This window comes from Falco cherrug, chromosome 1 (genome assembly GCF_023634085.1).
Source record: "Falco cherrug isolate bFalChe1 chromosome 1, bFalChe1.pri, whole genome shotgun sequence".
In the NCBI taxonomy this organism is placed as follows: Eukaryota; Metazoa; Chordata; class Aves; order Falconiformes; family Falconidae; genus Falco; species Falco cherrug.
In genome coordinates this window covers 115,405,378-115,425,999 of record NC_073697.1, presented here as the reverse complement: position 1 = coordinate 115,425,999, position 20,622 = coordinate 115,405,378, and the positions used below count along the sequence as shown (strand labels likewise).

The following is a 20,622-nucleotide window of genomic DNA, read 5'->3' as shown; positions in this document are numbered from 1 at the left end:
CTGCTTGTCTGCCGCGTTTCTGCTCGGCGGCCGATTGCTTTCCCCTGGCAGGCGGGAGAGGCGCGCCGAGCGCATCGCTCAGCGGCGGCAGGCGCCATGGCTCCGCAGCGGCGGTCAGCCCCGCGCGGCCCCGAGAGCGGCAGCGGGACGGCGGCGGCGCAGGACCGCGGGGGCCGCCGCCACGGCAGGTACCGGCCGGGCCCGGGGCTAGCGGCCGTGGGTAGCGGCTGGCCCCTTCCGCCGGTAGAGGCGGCCCTGTCTCCGGGGATGGCGGTGCTCAGGCCCGGCGGCCGAGGGGAGCGGGCTGCGGCCCCTGTGGGAGCTGCTGGGCGGGGGTGGGGGCGGCCTGTAACCTGCAGGCGTGAGGGAGGGAAAAGCGCTGCCTGTGTCTGTAAATGTGTTGTGTGTGCTCAAAGCAAGGGGCCAGCCGGGGCACTGCCCCTTCACCGGCCTGCCCGGTTTCGGCTCCTGGCCGGCTGGCGAGCGCGGTTCGCTCCGTGGGACTGTCCCTGTGCTCCCTCCATAGTGCTAAGAAGAGCCGGGGCCAGCCGGAGCCGCGGTGGCGGTGGCTGAAGGCAGCGTGCCTCCTCTGCTCGGCTGCCCTCGGTGGCCTGCTGAGCTGGAACTGCCTGAGCGCCGAGGATGGGGTCACGGAGGTGCTGGCTCCTCACAGCGAGAACCTGCAGGGCAAGTTCATCGAGATCCCCTGCTCGGAGGACTACGACAGCCACAAAAGATTTGAAGGTATTTGGGTAGGATTGGCTGAAGTGGGATGAGGTGGTCTCGAGGACCGTAACAGGCTGACTGCTGTCTAAGTTTGTTAAACCACATGTGCTGCAGCGCTCCTGTGTTTCCAGCAAATGCCTGGTTATCCTGTGTATTGTTTAGTCTTGGGCCAGCCCAGAAGCTGTGGCTTCCAGAGGTTCTTCTGTCATTCCTATATAGTTCTCCTCTGAAACTGCTTTGCTTAGGCTGCATGGAATAAACCTTTTGCTGAATCTGTTTCTAGTGTCTTTCCATACTCTGCGATTCCAGTGATAGGCTTGCGGGTGAGTTTTCTGCTAGTGAATACCATACAGGGCATGGAACGGGACTGACTTAGGATATTGTCTGTGCCGCTAGCATGTGGTAATGGCACAAATGCCAGCTTCAGCTACGCTTCTTTTGAGGGGTGTATGTGTGTCGGCAGCTTTTGATGCTGCCTGCAAAGCACTTTGTCTTACATCTTTCTGAGCCTCTTTTCAGTCAAATTGGTATGTGTTTCCCCTGGTATTTATTTCTTTGGAATGTTGATGTTGGATCTTTGAGAGAAGTGAAAGATTATCATCTTCATGAAGAGCAGTGAGAGTCTAACACAGTTTTCATGGATGAACTATGCTGATCTCTTTCAGTTTTGCAAAGTGTATCTTGAGGTATATTTTGAGCTGTTACTGCTGCCAGAACGTAGCTCTACTCTTGCTTTTTGTTAGCCTACCTGTATGTCTAGCTGTGCGTTGACCGATGAGCTATTTCATCTAAAAAAAAATACTCTTTTTGAGTTAGCTTTTCACCAAATCAGTTGTCTTACCTGGTTGATTATGTGGCTGACAAAACACTTGCTGATGCAAAGCTGGAGGCAGTGTGGAGACAGGAAGAAGCTGCTTGGACCTGAGGAAGAACAGACGATCAACGGGCTGGAGAACCTGCCCTATGAGGGAAGACTAGAGGAGGTGGGTCTCTTTTCCCCGGAGAAGAGAAGGCTCAGGGGGGACCATGTCACAGTATCCCGGTATTTAAAGGGCAGCTGCAAAGAGAATGGAAGGTCCCCTTCCACAGGGAGCCACGTGGAGAAGACAAGGGGCAATGGGTACAAGTTGCAGCGGGCAAGGTTTTGTCTTGATATAAAAAAGATATTTTTTTTTTACAGAGGGAACATTCAATCATTGGAACAGCCTCCAGCAGCAGACTCCCTATGACTGGAGGTTTTCATGATGTGATTGGACACGGTGCTAGATATTCTCATCTTGGCTCCCTTTACCACAAAAGACTGGACCAGGTGATCTTTTGAGGTCCCTTCCAGCCTGGGCTGTTCTATGATTCTACGATTTCTAACTTTCTTCCAGTGGCAATTCTTGTAGAAAGTGTTCATCAAACCGCAGCCTGGATGTGGTGCCCCAGAGATGTGGCGGTATCCCCTGTCCTCTTCAGGTGGCCAGTGCTGTTGGTCAGAAGGCTTGTAACAAAGCAGAAGTTTCTATGTGGTCAGATAGCAGCACTGAGCAAAGGCTACAGTAGCATCTTTTTTGAAGGGTTCAGCCCAAATTTTATTGTGGCCAAGAAAACTATCAGGAAGCTACCAGCAAGAACACTTCCTCAGGAGGGGGCCTTTTCTGGCTGAGCTTGTGAAAACACATGTTCAGTTTTAACTTTTCATAGTTACTATAGGGAGAAATTGCTTTTGGCTTGATTAGCGTAGTGCCAAGGCCAGAGAAAACTGCAGCCGGTGTTGCCACAGATTTGGCAGTTATGACTGCACTAAGGCTAAAACTGTCTGCGTTCTGCTACTATGGCTTTTGCTTATCAAAAGAAACCCCCCAAACCAACAAAACCTTATTTGTCGCTTCCCTGGTTTGCAAGAGGAATTTTCTGAGCTGAGGACTTGTGGTCTTGGCAACTGCATCAGTTATCCTTTCATCATAAGGAAAGCAAGAACTTCAAGGATATCTCTGCCCAGGAAAAGGAATGAATGGGTTCTCTATTCTTGTGGTGTCATGGGGAGCAAGCTGTGCAAATGCTGACTGCGGGGTGAAGCGTGACCTCTCCTGGCTTTGTATGGGAATGATTGACGCGGTTGGCATCAGCCCAGGAGGAACAAGGTGGAGCACACTTGTGTGGTTGTATTCCGGCTTTATAATTAGATGTTTGCTTGCTGCTGCTTCTTATGTGATTAATTTTGGGTTTTAGCAGATGTTCTTACACGTGTTCCCCTGTACTGTGCTTTCAGAAAGATCAGTGGTGTTGGGGACGTGCGAACATTTCTTTTGTGAAGTGGTTAATTGAAGCCGTGCTGTGGTAATGAACTCCGCCACTTAACTCTTGTCTCCTGTTCGGAGCCCACGAGAGGGTGGCGGTGAGCTGCTGAGCCTTGCTGGCCCGGCAGAGCTGAGCTCCTTGCTCCACCGCCTGCTGCTGAGAGCTCAGTGAGGCAGTAAATGCAGGTTATGGTTTTCTGCCAAACTAGATTCAGCTCTGAAGCTTTAGTCACTTTGGAAATAGCTTTCTGTCACTCAATAGCTTTCCGTTCTCTGGCTTGACATCCGCAGCTGCTGGCTCTGTGTCAGAAGGAGGCACATTCCTATCATCTCTTGGTGCCTGATACTCTGCCGTAAAGTTTCTGCAGCTGAGATGAGCTTTTTATTTATGCACATGGCCCTGCTTCAAACCGAACTGGTGCAACTGAGCTTCTGGTTTGCTTCAAGTGATACAGTAGCTGGTGTGACAAAGCAGTGGGTTTATTTCCGTAGCACTACCTGCCAGTAAACATGCTTCATACAGAAATAAAATTATTATTCTTTTCCAGAGGCCAAGCATCTAACTTATTATATTTGCAGGAGATAGGGTGTTCTGTGAGCACGGTCTCATCTGTGTTCTGAACCCTGTGGCCAGGTCTTGGCTATTTCTGCTGTCTTGAGACATGGTTAACTACTTAAAGCTACTGTGGCTTCTAGTGCGTCTGATGGAACTCCTGGCTAGTCTCTTAGGTGTGTTGACTTACTGTGACAGTGTGCAAAGCATCCGCCATCACTGCCCAGGAGACAGCTTTGAGATGCTTTTCCAGAGACTAGATCAGTGGATGAGGAAAGAAGTCTGTGAGCAGCGGAGGAAAAGGTCTAGCACCTGGACTGCTGGTGCAGTTATGGAGACGTCATCCAATAAATCTTTGTTTCCTCTAGTCCTGCTTTGAGATGGATTGCATTAAAGGAGCGCTGTGATGGGGCTTGCTTCTCACGTGAATTGTCCTCGTCTTGACAGCATATGGTTCTTGGCCAAGTACCACTTTAGGTAGAAGACAGAGCTGCAGTTTAGACATTTGGACCCCTGTGTTAACAGTCTGTTTTCTGTGTACTGAACAGGAGCAGGGACCATAGGGAATACTTGTGGTTTTGCATGTTTGGGTATGCTTCTCCCTTACTTTGGGGAAAAAAAATAAAATACAACTCTAAAGATCCAAAGCAGAGTGCCTTATTAGATACGTGAGTGATTTTGTGACTGCTCTGCACAAATTTGTAGAAGCTACTGGGTACTTTGTAATACTAAACTGAATTTCTCTTGTGCAGATTCTCCAAGTATGCTTTTAACACTTCAGTGCTTCCGTGTACCATGGTCTCTCAGACAAAGATGACACATTTCATAATGCTAAAATTGTTCTCAAACAGACTATTCTGTTTTTTTCCTTAGTGTTCATCCAGTGTTTGTGCCTTATTGACGGTACCTGACTGACTTTATGCTGGGCTACCTTTTTCTTGTTTTTCTTCTCAGTTTGGAAGAGCTTCTGCTGTTGCCTTCAGAACACCTCCTGCTCCCAGTACTGCCTTAGCCAGCTCTTTGTCAGAGGCCCTAGACATGTAACAGTTGTCCTAGGTAACCCTGTAGTTTTGCCAAATCTGGACTCTCCGTCACCAGCCTTTCCAAAACTGTAAAAGGTCTGTGCTGTTGTTTGCAGCTGGAAATAGAGCACAAATGTCTTCTGAAATCAGAAAGGTTTTTTAAGTCCTGGGAACCCAGACTGGTTCCTCTTTGGCTGTTTCTTTTTACATGCATTTGAGTTTAAAATTGGGTGCTGGAAGCTGTAACTTCCTCAGCCATCTGTCTCACTCTTTGGGTGAGTATTTGCTAGCCTGGAGTCAGAGATATCTCATCCCTGTCAACTGGCTTCTGAGATGCTCTTCAGCCTGGCATTCAAGAGCAAATAATTGATTTTAATCTGCCACTGCTGAATGTATGATGGAGCCTTTAAGGCACAGTAACATAAAATGTGTGCTTTTTTGTTAGGGCAGACAAATAGTTTGCAGTGTTTGCTGGCTGCTACTTGTTGCTTTTCAAAGCTGCTAGGTCATATGCTCCAAAGGACTACAGCGTTTCCAGTGCTTGCATTTTTATTGCAAGATCTGTAGTGTTTTGACTTGCCGATTGTTTGTTCCTGGAATTGAGATTGAAAAATGCAAGAGTTTCCACAAAAACTGTGCCTAGCCTTTCTGGTTGCAGAGGGGATATTTGCAATGTGCCTGAGACATGGCACAGAAGCTCCCTCTTTCTCCCTCCTCCCCTGAATTTGTAACTTTGAACAACTTTCTGCCTGTAAAGCCCTAGTGGGTTTTAATTCTGTACCTTTTGGGGGCTGGTACTGTATTGCAGAGTGTTGTTCTTTAATATGCAAAGCACCTTTGGCTTGCTGCCAGAATTTCTAATGTTTTTGGCGCTTTTTTTAATATCAAGGCTCTACGGTTTCTGATGAATGGTATGTTTTGATTCTACTTGTTTCTTTAGCTCACAGGGTTGAGAGGCGAAAAGTGAGTTGAGGGAGCAGCGGTTGTGGTTTGTTCATGTCACAGTGCTGGGTTGTGTGCTGGCATTGATAAATGGATGCTTATGAGTGTAATCTCTGGCATTATTTTAGACTGCTAGTTTCTTAAGTCATCTTCAAATAATTTGGTGTGCTTCCTGGAATCTGAATCTTGAGCTGACTTCAGTGAATTATTGCAGGGTAGTCGGAAAACACGATGAATTATCTGGGTTGTCATCCAGTTGGTTTCCTGACCTTGATCTGTGTTTAAACAGTCCGCTTGGTGTGGGTGCCTTTTGACTTCAATTTAAACATGTCAACTAAGGGACTTCTCTTTTCCCGAGCAAGGGAACTGCGTGGAATTTGCTGTGTTGCTGTCAGTACTCAGCCTATTCCCCCACACATCTTTTTATTGCTTCTCTCTTCTTGAAACACGGGTGTAACTGGAGGGCTCTGCTGTGCACCCGAGGCATAGCCAGGGTATGTCTGGTAAGATTGAGTGGAAATTCCTACAAAGCACCTGTGCTGTGGCAAGATTTCTCTTTCTGTCAGTTTGCGGTCATTGTTACCATTAGTTGCTTTTGACTTGCATGAGTGAATTGATTGATTTCTTTCCATGAGTTCCCCTGCCCCTTGTGTTCTGATGAGCAAATAATCCTTGAAGAGAAGCTCAGTTCGGCAACAGTAAGTGTATTGGCAGGTGTCAGAAAATACACTCATCCCAAGTTTTCTGTGGCTTTACATCTATATATGGGTCTTCCTCAGTAAAGTGCCAAGTGTGGCATCCCAATGTCTCTGGTGGCTCAGAACTGATCTTATTTCTTCTTGCCTGAAGGCTGTTGTGGACCAGCCTTCTAATTTCGTAAGAACTTTCACATATTCTTTACCTGGAACTCTTAAAGCAGGCTTTTTACCATTTTTACAATTTAATGTTAATTTCTTAGCAATGAATTTTAAGAGGCTTTTTAATCATACATGTCCAAACTGTGTGCTTCAAGATGCTTTTGTGCAAAGTCTCATATAAAAAGCTGCTCTTCAAAGTGCATTTGTATAGATGCCCCATACAGAATGTTATTTGTTTCCTCTTGACTCGCCTGTGTGCAGGAGGAGAGGGCTGAGCAAATCTGAAAGATGCTGCTTTTGTTCTCCTGGCAGTGCAGTTGGAACGATCAAATTCACTGCTCTTTTATATTACCATTGTTTTTCCAGTGAACAAATACAGTGGTTCTTAGTGCTTGACTACAGAAATCTCTGTTAATAAACCGCATTAATTAGGTTGAATACTGAAACGTAGGTTAAATTCAGTTCTTTGTGTTAATACATGAAGTAGCATATATTGTTACTACATAAAGATCCTATACCTATTCAGGAACCCTGCGTTCTAACCATTTTTTTCAGTTTCTTTTGTCAGGTAGTGATTTCACACCTGTCTGAGTGGCATTCTCTCTTTTCTGTTATTGGCATGGTGGTGCTCTGGTGTTATGTCCACTGCAGTCTGCATCCAAGTGTGTCTTGTCTTCTGCATCTCTTTTTTTTTTTTTTTCTTTTTTTTTTTTTTCTTCTTCTCTCTCTAGGACAATCAAGTTTGTTTATCCTGTTGAGGCTATTTGGGTTCGGGACAGAACTCTTCTTGTGTTTTGTATTGTACCTGAGTGGTGTGTACTGGACCTCTGTCTGAGTTGAAGACTTCCTTGCACAGTAATAAAAACACTTTGTGTATTGGCACGTGGTGTTAAGGGGGTTTAGCTGCAAGAAATCTTGGCTGATTTGGAACTGTCAGCCTGAGATGGAAGGATCCATGTGGCACTACTGAGATTTTCTAGTTCTTGCCCTGCCTGCCCAAAGGCTAGAATAGGATGTGTAAGATGAAATCATCTAAGATCATCATCCTTTCAGAGACTGTCATATAAACAGAAGCTTTTGTTTTCACTGTTGCATTTGGGAAGAAGGGCAGAAATCACTGAATCTCTCTCTTGCTGCATGTGCACTGAGATACAGATGTGTCTGGTACAGCCTTACTAAACAAAGGCCATCTTCTCTGGTTTGAAGTGGTAGATGTGCAAATGAACATCAGTAAGTCAGTTTTAATTTCTAAGAATGATTTTCATATCAGCAGGAAAAGTAGTTTGCTTTTAAAGGCACAGTATTGCTGGGCATTTTGCTTAACCTAAGCACTGGAAGCTCTAGGTCATGCATGACAGCCACATCTCCAGCAGCTGTGCTACTCTGGGTGTTGAGATTTATTCCTTTTAAATCATCTCTGTTCTGTTGAATTGCATTGTGGATGTGGCAGGGCATAATTTGTCAGCTTAGCTGGTGTAATTCCCCTGAATTACGCCAACCAGCCATGGCAGGGAAAGTGATGTAGTTTAGATGAGTCCTGGGGACTCGAATCTGTCCAGAAGCAACAGTGACACTGGCTGCCTTGTCTTCTCTCTGATGGCAGTGCTAAACGCATCAGAATGGAGATGTAATTGTCTTGTAATTTTAAGTGATCTAAAATGTTCTGAGATTGCCAGTATCCCTTCTGAATGCTGTGAACTTCAAAGGGGAGTAGGAGAAATAGAGACTTGTTCTGAACCTTGTTTGAAAGATGATCTCTTATCATCTTTTTTTCCTTCATCTGTGTTCCAGGGTGCACTCCTAGAAAGTGTGGAAGAGGTGTGACTGATGCAGTAATCACAAGGGAAGAAGCTGAAAGAATCCGTAGGTAATTTTTCTTTTAATGCTTAACTTTTACAAGCACTTGCTTTAATGACAGTGTGCCAGTGTTTAAGGTGTAGCACAAAGCTCCTTAGCTGAAGGAGGATGGGTTAAACTGGTTAAAGCACTAAACTTTTTTAAAAGCTGTTTTCCATCTTCGCAGTAGTGGAGGCAGTTCTCTTTCATACAGAGTCTGCCTAGCTCTGTGGGGCACGAGCATTGCAGAGGGAAAAGGTAAATGAATTAAGTAAGTTTTAAAGGATTTTTCACTTGTCCTTCTGTTCCATTTGGCCTTTAAAACCAGAACAAAACAACATAAGCCGCCTTTCAGTGGAGTCTCTTTCTGGGTAGTTATGAGCTAGTGCTGACCCTGTAGACCTCTATGAACACTAAGTGGTGAGATTTAATCAAATAGTAGGGGACACTGTCAAATTATGCAGTTAAAATAAGTTATCAGCCTCTTTGAGTGTGTTTTGCAGTTAATCATCACGTAAGTCAGGAATATCAGTGTCATGCTCAAAGCGATACACAGCTCCTCTAAGTGCTCAGTTCACTAGTCAGGCTGGCCGCTTGGTGATGCCAGATTCTGTTGGGCTTCTGATTTTGGTACAGCGCTTCTGCATTGTACAGAGTTATTTGTACTGCCCCTAAGCATCAAGATCTGGGCTTTTTTAATGTTTAATCTTACTTGGCCAGAATGTATTTGAAAGACAGTGTTTTGGGGATTTATGGAAGGGGGCTACAAGCACAGAAGTTCTGCAACATAGATACTTTAGTTTCATGACAGGCTGCAAGATTCAGTTTCAAATAGCTGGCATCTTCTATTAACTCAATTGGGTTGTATCTGATGCATCAAATAATACTGAAGAATTACACGTTGTAAATAATGACATTAAAGGACAAAGTAATTGGACTTCAGTTCTCATCTGAGGTTATTGTTTTGCCTGCAGAATAGCAGAGAGGGGACTGTCCTTGGGAGGATCTGATGGAGGGGTGAGCAGTGTCCTGTTACTTTTTACATTCTCTTACTGCCAAGGCAAGATTATAAATGCATTTTGGGAGCTTAGAGGAGAGGAGATGGAGAGTTTTTCCTTCCATTCAGGCTAGGAAAAAAAATTGTTTGGAAAGTTGTTTTTTTTTTCTCCCATTAATACAATTGCTAGCAGCGTAATTTGTGACTTCTGCAATACAGTTGACATTTCCTTTTATTCAGTTCTGTTATTTCTAGCGCCTCTCTTGAACTGATTTTGCCGTCTCCATTTGGAAACAGTTAGTGTAGCAGAACTGCACAAGTTTGACTTCTGAAACTAAATTACAGTGGTTCACAGCATCACGTAAAGATTGGTTTTGTGTAGTGACAAAAAGTGCCATGTAATTTCTTAAGTAGACCTTTGAATAATATTCTTGAAAAATCAAAACAAACCCACTTCTCTTTAACAAGCACATTTATTTTAATTTCTTTCCCCCTGTCTGTGTCAGGATATTTCTGTGTATGAACAGAAACTGTCATGAGTATTTGTAAACGCGACCGCTGTAGGTCTTTGCTGAATTAGGACGTGTATTGGCAGAAAAGGAGAAAGGTTTCAATGAAAAACGAAGACTTTATTGTCCTTGTGATTGCTGAGAAAGACCTGCAAAATATATAACCTGAGAAACGTGAGCAGTGCTGCCCACTGGAAACAATATGTTTAAAAGATTTGACGTTCTCTGTTCAGTTCTGTCAGGATCCTTTGGATTTTTTTTCAGTTCTGTGGTTGCATGATTTGCCACTTTGCTTAGATTACTCGGCCCCTTGGGACCTCCAGCTTGACAGCACCAACGACAGGAGTTAAGTGGGTTTCCTATCCTGTTCTTTTGGGACCTACATGTGATTTTTCATTAGACTTCTTCAAAGAGGGATTACAAGGGCAGCGTTTAACACGGACAGCTTCATGGATTTGGATCACAGAAAGCTAATGCCCAGCTGGGGTCAGGGCACTGGAGAAACTGAGGCAGAGAAAGTTTGGAAGAGACATAGTGGGAGGCAAACTTGCTGCCCAGTGCTCAGAGCTGGGCAGGGCTCCTGAGCTGCTGTACTTGGACAACAAGCCAGAGTGTCAGACAAATACAAATCATACATAATTTTGGAAGCATCATTGTGAGGTTTTTGGAAGGGGAGGGGAAATGGTGGCAGGGAGAAGATTCTATTGCTGCAATAAAATAAGTCTGTTAATAAATCAGATCTCCATTGAGAGGTGTGGGCTCTGGTCTAAGCCTTCTCAGATTTCTCACAATCTGTAAATATGAGAAACTTATTGCATGCTGTTACTCTTTAGGGAAAAAGGTGCAAGAAGTTGTGTAGTGTTGCGTTGAGGCCTGATCCAAAATAGTGGATAAACACTGAAAGATGTTAAAAACAAGAGCTGATCAGTGTTTCTGGGAGATCATGTTTAGTAGAAGCCTTTAAATAGTCTCTTTACCTAGCTTCTTTTATGCCGCCTTCTTCACTGTTTTTCCATTTTAGTTTTTTTCAATGTGCATGCTTGTATTCCCCATGTCATGGAGTGAATCTTTTCCCAGTAGTGCTATCTTGGCTCCCTGATATCGTTAAATACTGATGGATATGTGCTGATGATGTATAGATGAAGCTGTCTTTCTTCATTTGAGCCTTTTTATATTTTCAAATCTCTTACCTACACAGCATACAAAATGTTTCAAGGTTTACTTCATTTACCTACTTTGTCTGTCAACCTCTCAAGCTTCGAGCCTGTTGGATTAGGTCTGGCTTGTTGCTTTAAATCACTTCGTCTTTAGAGTGTTTGGATAATTCTGTCTGGTTATGTCTATTGTTCTAAGACTAATTTTTTCCTTAAAAAAATCCTTAAGTAACTCCTTGTTTCTGGTTAATTCTTTCTTTAGCTGCTTTGATCTCTCCACTATTCCAAATAAAACTTCTTCAGATTTCTACTGGGATGCAGACTGCGTTTTCATCCTCTCAGATTTCCTGTTAACCCCTTTTTAAGCAACACGTCTAATGTTTTTTTTTCTTTTTTCTGTCATATTTCTCTTATTTTGAATCCACACAAGTGGATTTGTATTTATGTGTCTGGATATAATTTATTAAAGACCTGAACTTGTAGTTTGTGACTTTTGTCAATTCTCTCCTCCCTTTGTTTGCTGCCTTTTCTGCTTCCTTGGAGTACCGAAGGATAGCACAAAACTTGTTTCCGTTTCCATCCTTCTCTGTTGAGAAAGTCCTGGCAAACATCTGAATTATTGAAATCTCCCAGGAACCATGCCCTAGCTGTTGTGCTGAGCTTTCTGTCTTATCTTCCTTTGTAATTTTCCCTAGATTTATTTTTATTTACGTACACACATGGAGTGAGGCTAGAGGAGGCCATTTTATAGTCTCGTCAAAGTTTCAACAGAATCCAAACAGGAGCCTCTTCACCAGTACGCTGCTTTTCCTTGTGCGTCTCTGTAAAATAGTTTTATACTCTGTTCCTTACTCACAGAATATGAACTGCATTAGTTCTCTTCCTGTTTGCCTCAGCTGAGGTTTTTTTCTTCATTTTATAAAGATAATGACAATTTCTTCCCTAGCTAATGTTTTCTTACTCACTACCTCTTTGCGTTACTTCTTTGGTCATGACTCATTCCTTCACGTCTTTGTAGGTGCTGTTGTCATAACATCTCTCTAGTGTAAATTAAACAACTCATTTATTATCGGCTATATTGGCATTTATTTAGAAGCCCCAGAAAAGAAATCCCTGGGTGCAGCCAGTCAGCTGCAGTCTGTTTCCTGCATTGCAAAAAAACTGGAAGTCACCTAGACCTCCCTTTTGAGGGGAAAATTAAATTTCTTAATCACTGGGAAAAGCAAACAACCTGCGTAGCTGTGATGCCCGACAAGGGTTTCTGCTGTGGGCCCACTGAGCCGTGCCTGGAACAGGGGTTCTGCAGGCTGTACCCCTCCTTACTCTGCTTTCAGCCCTCCCAACCCAACTCTGAAGTCCTCAAAATGCTGGCGGCTCTGTTTTCCAGGGAGAAGTTTTAAGTCTCTGTGTAACGCCTGTCCTATTTCATACCTCTGCTACAGCCGTGTAGTTTTTTGGCTTCCTAATTAGCCTCCTGATAGCACTTAGGAAACACATCCTTGTGAGGAGCGAAGGACAGACTTGGCAGTGTCTTTCACTTTCCCTACGGCTGAGTGTTGGTACGATTATCGAGCCGTGACTCCGTGAAGCTGGAGAGGACCTGGCTGTGTCTAATCTGTATCCAGTGTGGACTTGTACTGGACTCCGTAGCCAAATATTGCATTTAATTTCCCCAGTAATAACCTGTACCTCCAGCAATCTGAATGATGTATATGTTAGATTGGTTACACTTGTGTCTCATAATTAATCAGCCTAACCTGTGAGAGGCGTTACCCTAAGAACATAACCTTTGCTTGCCTAATCTCAAGGTTCAAGCAGGGAATATTTAAGGGTGGTGGTGGTTTGGGTGCCTCTGAGGCTGCCTGCAGGGACAGCAGCTTTGATGCTGCCCAGGGGTTGGTGGCCATGTAGAATCTCTGTTGCTCATCCCTCTCCTCAGCCGGAGGGTGTGAGCCTTCCCACAGCAGGAGGGGGAAGGGTCTGAGCGCTACCAGCTCCTCTGGAGACAAGTAGAAGCAAGTTCTTGCAATTTTTTCTTTTGGGCAGTGTGTCTGCTCTTTTCTTTAAAAGCATCGCTTAAAGCTTTTAAGGGGTGGAGGAACTGCTGTGCAAGTGCGTATGTGTTCCGTGGTTGGCAGTCCCTTTCCGTGAGGATCAAAGGCAGGGCCTGTCGTGCTCTGCAAGGTGGGGAGATTGATCTTTTTTGCCGTATGCTGAGATGTGGTCGTTACTTGCATGTTCTGTTTGAATCCTTTTAGCAGTGAGAGCGTGGAGAGTATGGGACGGACAACACTGAAGGTCCAAAAGAACATATCTTGTGCTTTTTCTTTTTTAGAGGCGGTTCAGTTTCCTTTGTATGGAAGTTCTGTAAACCAGGATATTGGGGAAGCTCTGTTGAACAGTTTCTCGGAAATAGGCATGTGGGTACGTGTGTTTGCAGTGTTCCTGCCATCTTTAGATAAATTTTGTAGAGCTTTCAGCCTGGGAACACTGACCTGAATTGCAGGCTGACCCTTCATCAGATAGTTGAACTTGAAGTAACGGTGTTGTTACAGGCTTCCACCAGGGTATTCTTCTCAGTGTAGGAAATGATGCTGAAAATATTTAATGTTCTGAAATGGCAGAGGCCAAAAGAAATGTATTTCAGTTTCTTTCCAAGGTAGCTGTTAAATAAATAGCTCCATGCTCATGCTTAATCAAGTCCCTGTCTACATCTGGCATTCAGTTCATTTCCCCTGTCTGAAACAACCCTGAAGAATATTCTTTTTCAGATTCCCTTTTCAGTCTTCATCTGGCTTTTCTTGTAGCTATTGTTTTTTCAGCTACGAATACCTACAGTTCTTGGGGGTGTCTTTTATTGATTCATTTGGTTATTTTGGATCTTCCCAACTCTAATCATTTGGAGCTTGAAAAGTGAGAAGAAATGTGTGTGTTCGGAAAGCAGACTGAAAGGCAATTTGTTTTTAAAATAAATTAATCTTTTCAGATGAGTCCTGCTACTTCTCCTTATAATCTACTTTGGCATGATTTCAGGCATATTTTTGAAGCTACACAGGAGCAGTTTTACTCCTTCTAGCTGTAGCATAGGTTATTGTACAGAACCAGAAACGAATAAATGAAAATATTTTGCTTCTGAAGCTTGAGTAAAAAGCTTATTACAAGAACTGCTCTTGCATGACTGTGAGAGTACTTGTTTCCGTAACAGTCCTCTGAAGCTTTTGGAGAACTGTGGGAAGGGAAGATCTGAAATGCTCATGCCATGTCCACTTGAATAGCTTTGTTACCTTACATATTTTTACAGGGGCAAATAAAACTATTTGGGTAGGTTTATTAAAAGAAAGTTGTTGCTATCCCTTTTAAAAGGAGATTTTAGTGGGGTTTCCCTGCTTCAGCTCTGCAGCTCAGAGCGATTGAGCCTGCAGTAATTGTCTTTTGCTGAGAGACTGTCATGGATATCTTCCTCCAACGTGCCCCAGAGGAGGAGGGAGAGGAGTGCTTTGAGGCTAGAGGTGAACCAAAGCTGAGCTGCCGCCTGGCGTTGCGGCTCTGACATACCTGTGGGCTGATGCTTCCTCACCAGTCTGTCTGCTTTTGGATGAAGATTCAAAGTGGCTTCAAACAGTACTGTTCCAACCATGGCCAGAAATTCTTGTCGCTGGTAAGGTGGAAGTTATCATTCTTTCCAGGCAGCTCACCTAGTGGTATTATTACGGTTTGGATTTTGTTAGAATAATGTGAATGGTATGTGGTGCATCAGGAAGTGCCAAATTCCAAGAGGAGTGTTTTTATATCAGAGATGGCATTAATTCGGTGCTGGTCAGGTTAATTAACTGTTGCTACTTGATATTTCCAGTACAGAAAAATAAGACTGCTATTAAGCAGTCGTATTTTTAAAAACAGTTTAAATGATGCAAAACAATCATGTATTTTGTGGACAGCAAGGGGCATACAAAAGTGTACTTTATTTAATTTAGAGAAATAATTTAAGAGTCCTGAGAGGTAGCTCTTTATCCTGGCAAACGTGAATACTAATCTTTTTAGCTTGGTCTGGAGCTCAGCAGAAGTGTTTGGCTTGAATCAGATGAAGAAATGGATTGAATTTTCATATGTAAAAACTTTTCACTCTTTGGTTTTCTTCTACAGTGGTTTAGAAATTGAGAAGAAAGTTTGGCTCTAGTAAGCCTTAGAATGATAATTGTTCTTTTAGACAGACTTTTATGTCTGTATTAAATATGAGAAGTACACAGAAACTCATGGTGAAAGAGAAGTTTTAATAACAAATGTTGAGCAAGATAAATATTAGTGCTGCTATTTGAGCCCTTCACAAATACTGGAAAATTAGTCATCTTTGTGTGGAAGGGAAATGACTTCAGGGAGGGATCCAGGAACACACTGACTTACCCCCAGCCCATGGAGGAAGAACGGCAATTCTGTATGTCGGATCTGAACCTCAGGAACAGTAGTCCTATGCTTTTTTCATAGTACCTTAGTATTTCGTGTATCTATACAGCAAACTAGGGGAGGTTTATCGTTGTAAAGTAAGCATTAGTATTGTGAACCTAAATGCTAGAAACTAGTATTTTTACTTGGGAGGCTGGGGAAAGGGAGAGCCAACTTGGGACAGTTATTAAAGGTCATAGTTAAATAATGATAAAACCTTTTCATGCTCATTTTTCCTACTTTTTTTGTTTCCTTTCCCAGGCATCAATTTTGGACTTGCACTCCGGAGCTCTTTCACTGGGGAAGCATTTTGTTAATCTGTACAGGTAAAATGGGGCTGTGGCTTGCTGCCTCCTTGTTATCCCCACCCTGCAGTGCTCGTTGCCTCTTCAAGTTTCTCAAGCCCTGTGGGCTGTAGAAGGTCGTTAGATTCACCACAGTTTCCATGACCAGTAGAAGAACTTTTGTGACATGAAAACCAATCTTTTGTTGAACTGGGTGCTCTGAAAGCTACCATTACCTTTATTTTCAGAGTTCTTATTGCACCAGTAAATAATAGTATATTTTCACAGTTAGTTTGTCAGTGGTAGAAGAAATCAAGTAGTCTGAACTCTTAAAAACCTGAATCCAAGTGTTTATTTCATGACATGGGAGGGGACTTTTTTTAATGCCTGGGGAATTCTGTTATCGGTTGATCCATCTCATCTGTTAATCTTTTAACACTGACTCTTCTAGCAATGCTTTTGAAATACCATGCTCAAAAGCATTTGTGGGATTTCTGTGTGTTTGTGTTTTCATTTTTTGATTGTAGGCAAAGCACAGGTGGGAGTGAGAATGCATCTTAGTGTTACTCAGGCAGTCTGATTCAGTGACTTCTCTTTTAGACTGTTGTTTAATTTTTCAGGTACTTTGGGGACAAAGTTCAAGACATCTTCACAGAAGAGGATTTTGCATTATATCGGTAAAGACTTTCAATGACTGCTGAATCAACCACATAACTTTAATTTTTATTTTTTTTTTGGTAGAGTTCAGGTTGGGAGGGGATTGTCCTTTGGATTCAGATATACAATTGAATTTGTGGCTCAAAATAGCAATTTCTGTGAGAAGTAAGATGCCTTGAGGAAAATAAGTAAAAGGACCTTTTGGTGACTACTTGATAAATAATATCTGCTGCTTTGAACTTAGCTGTGTTACCAACGTCAGGGCAGTATTGACACTGTAAACATAACCAGAGTGATGGCAGCGCCACACACCTCCCGTTCTGCATAAGGGGCTGCTGCCAGCCCTGCAGGCAGGGAAAACTGCCTCATCTGAGTTCTGTGGTTGTTTGCTGGAACGTTACAGCTGGGTTGTAAAATCCTTCAGCATTAACTGCTATTTCACGTGGGCTGTCCAAGAGATGTTGTCTTCGTCATCTAACACACTCCTGTGCTATTGTTACATTAGGGACTTGGGTTCTTTGGGTGAGGAGTAGCAAAACGGTAAAAACGGTAAAGCAGGAAGTGGAAGGACTTCACATTGCTCATGTTTTGGCTGGAGAAGCAGAGCATACTTTCCGCCTAAGAAGTCAGAGTATGAGATGACGCTGTAGTGTCATAGCTTTACCATCTGATGCTTTTATCTTTCCTGTAGACCTGCTCATATATTTCACGAACACAACAAACGTAACGGTTCCGTGTGTCTGAAGGTGTGGGGCCAAAGTTCAGCAACAAACATTCTTTGACTAGATAAAATAAATCCTTAGTTACGTGTTTCAGTTGCTTTCTCCTAATTTAAAATGTACCTGGCTTGAACATTTTAACTTGGGTTTTTTCCTTGCCTTTGTGAAAGAATATGACCTCCCTCTACTGGTGGAAGTAGTATTAAGTAGCTAAATAGGTTTATTAGTTTAGTAACTCTTATTTGTCTTAAAATATTAACTATTTAAGCTTATTTTGGATCAACAACTATTTTTTAGATAATCTTGTCTTTGTAAATGAAATTCTTTAAAATGTGTTTACTTCTGCCCTGAAAATCACAAAAATGAGATGCTGCCTTGATTGTTGTTGAATTTTGACTGTATAAAGAAAGGGTATAGTTTCTGCCTCACCAAGATAGTGGAGAATATTTTGAAAATAGTCTTTGTTTTGCCCTCCATTCTCTAGATTAAAGAATCTGGAGAAAAAACATGAGTGTATGGAGGGAGTGTCTTACTAAGGAATATTCGTTTCACATGAACAGAAACATTCACTTTTTCAACTGTTTTCATGAATTTCTGATCCTTATACTGTGAGATGAGGCAGCTTCTAGGGAGTATCAATATTCCATTGGTATTTCATGCCAATATAGGGGGTGTTTCGGTCTAGCTGGATACAAATTTAATAAAAAATACATTGTTAAATGCTTCTTTTCATATTAATGGCAGTGCTTTAACATGGACTGTAGTACCTTATGTCCTTAATGAATGATTTTATGCTATTTTGGGGAGCATTTATCTTCATTACCTTAACTTACCTACCAAGGTCAGTTTAAAAAGACATTAATTACATTTAGTTATTTCTCTCAAGAGTGTATAAGTATTGCTGATTGCAACAATAACAAATCTGATAGGCTTTGTGAGCCAGGAGGCTGGTTTCTAAACTGTCAAAATCATGTTCCTTTGGAATTGGTTATGGTTTCTAAGCTGATCCTTTAACCACCATCTGTACAGCGGTTCCTCTTGCTTCACGTAATAGATGCGTCTCTATCCAGAAGAGACCTTTAAATCTGGACGCTTGGTTTAAGGATTACAACTTCAGCAGAAAATGGCACTAGCAAAGATTGGTTCCAAAAACCTTTGACTTAACTAAGGTAGAGACATAGAGTAGAGGAAGAGCTGATAATGTCGTTTCTTCCTTTTATTTGTTTTGCACGTGTGATTTCTGTTAAAACTTTCTGGCTGTGCAAGAGCATTGCTTTGCCTGTTTCTGCTGCCTTCAGTGCTTTTCCCTGGGAGCAGTGTGGGGATGCTGACAAGTGGGCTGGGGAAGCTGAGTAGTTTTGCAAAGCTTTGAGTGTTCCTGTCACCGTGCTTGAATCGCACTTTGCAGCAACTCCTAACAGTGCATTTTTTTGCTAGTCTGGCAGACCTTGTATCTTACAGAAACTAAAAATGCCACAGAAAAGTTCTTCTACTCAGTCCTTTATGCTGCTGCTGATACATTAAGTTGGTAACTTTGCAATCTAGTGATGAACGTCCTTTCTCTTAAGCTATATGTTCCTTAGACTTCTGGCTGTTGGCTTTTTTTTTTTTTTTTTTTTTTCCTTCTTTCTCATCACCCCACTGCAAAATAGATTTCAGTAACAGCTTCTGTAGAAGGGCTGTGCTTTCAGGGAAAGGCAGAACAGAAATCCCTGAAGTCTGGCTTGTGCATTTTGGTATTATCCAGTGATTCAGTGTGAATGTACGAGGACCGATGACAAATTCTGTGAGGGATTGATTTGTTATTTATATTGGTGGCTGGGTGTGTACTCGTGTATTTACTGCCATAGCAGAGCTCTGTGTAGTGCATCCGCCCAGAGCCAGGGCATACCCTGAGCAGTCTGAATGAGAGAATAGTTGCTGTGGTTAGGAAAATGAATGCTTACATTCTCCAGCATAAAGCAATATTTTCTTTGTAGCTATAGTACACCAGAGCTTTCCCAACAGTTCTTGATATATAGGGACATGGAGGAAAAAGTATGAAGAATGAGTGGGCCAGGATCAGGAAGGGAGGGGAGGCTCCTGCCTGAGGCCCCTGCTGCTGCTGGGCGCACATGAGAAGCGGCTGAGGGAGTGATACGGCTCTTGCTACGTTGGATCTGGTGCAGTTAGAGTTTCTGGGCTCATTCCTTCCTTCCTCGATGGCACTTTCTGAGCTGAAGTTTGGCTTATCTTGTCGCATGATTTACACACCAAGTACAATGTGTTTGTCCTTAAGTATTTTACCAATAGGCTATATAAGCTGCATCTGGAATAGCAGGGAAGGGATGGAAAGGAAAACTTGAACTCATGATATTGATAAATGTTGAAATGGCCCAGTCAGTGGAAAGCAGGCTGTACAAAAGAGTTTTTATAGGCCAAAAAGTGACCTTATACTAGCTTTGAAAACAGCTACTTGCTGTATTTGGCATACATTGGGCACAGAATGAGCTGCAGTATACAGATGCGTGTGTTCAGATACACACTTTACGGGATCCTAGGGAACACTTTGATCTCTGAAGGAAGTCATACCTTTGCTCCGACTGCCAGGTAAATGTTCGATTCCCACGTATAGCATTTAATTTGCTGTTGCAGAGAGGGACAAAAGATACTTCGTGGAGTTTGAAGCAGAGTTCATGTTTGCACTGACAAGTTTGTCAACCTGTGGATGACTCCTGTGGTGGAGTAAATGTGACTATGTGGAACAAAGGGCAGCAGAGATTATTGCGGAGCGCCTGCAAAATGCACCTCCTGCAGCGCACAGCACATGTCTTTGCCTTTGGCACCAAACTTGTAAATGGATGCTTTTTACACGTTTACATGAGCTACAAGCTTAGATCTCCTTGTCATTAGTTACAATAGTGCAATGCAGTGTTTGTGAGTAAGGTCAGTGTTCTACACCATAATTCCCCATCACCCCCTACAGTAAACATTAAGTTCTTTTAGATTTTATGTGGCTTGCTTAGACTTTGAACTGCAGCCACTTTCATATGACAAAGTGAGAAGTCCTGGTTGTTATTCACATGCGTTGAGAAAGTCTTCCCTTGCATATTTTCCATTTTCTTCTCTAGGTTATAGTGCCTATGTATTTTATTTGACTGATGCCGCATTATTAGAAAGTAGGTATGAAACACTATGTGTAGAAATGATGTCAATGTGCTGGCTCAATAGGGAATTTCATGGACTTTCTGTAGGTTTTGAGCAGTATGGTACATATTCAAGGAGGAAAAAACATCTCTGTGCTCAAATGTATTGTTCTTTGGAGCTTGGTTCTAGCAAATCTTTGCCATATGGGTTATTCATTCAAACATCAGTAGAAATCTAATTTATTCATGACTAAGGCTTTTTCTGTTGTTGATTCTCTTTAATTGTTTTTTTTTTCCATGCTGCATTACAGTGCAATAATTGGTTTGCGTATTTGCAGGCCCATTTTTTCCAGTTGAATAGTTTGTGTTAAACTGCTTGGGCATTTGTTGGACGTGTATCAGATGACACTATGTATCAGGATAGTATTTCAAACTTAAAAATTTAAGAGCATTCACAGGATGTGAAGAAACAGGGAGGCTGAGGTGGCCGGTCACTCTGCTCCATCATAGGTTACA

The 20,622-nt window shown here is 42.7% G+C and overlaps 1 protein-coding gene across 3 annotated transcripts in view; it reads left to right on the top strand.

Moving 5' to 3' along the window:
• The first annotated feature begins 51 nt into the window (after positions 1-51).
• Positions 52-20,622, top strand: part of OGFOD3 (2-oxoglutarate and iron dependent oxygenase domain containing 3) — a 44,719-nt gene continuing 24,148 nt past the window's right edge. Inside the window, exons 1-6 of one of the 3 annotated variants that reach the window (XM_055722511.1) lie at positions 52-188; positions 527-744; positions 8,177-8,248; positions 13,217-13,305; positions 15,583-15,647; positions 16,226-16,282. In XM_055722511.1, coding sequence (XP_055578486.1) covers positions 97-188; positions 527-744; positions 8,177-8,248; positions 13,217-13,305; positions 15,583-15,647; positions 16,226-16,282 — 593 coding nt within the window. In that variant the 5' untranslated portion in view covers positions 52-96. Of the gene's footprint in view, positions 189-526; positions 745-8,176; positions 8,253-9,195; positions 9,239-13,216; positions 13,306-15,582; positions 15,648-16,225; positions 16,283-20,622 lie in introns of all 3 variants that reach the window. The other 2 variants (XM_055722520.1, XM_055722523.1) reach the window with 2 other exon arrangements.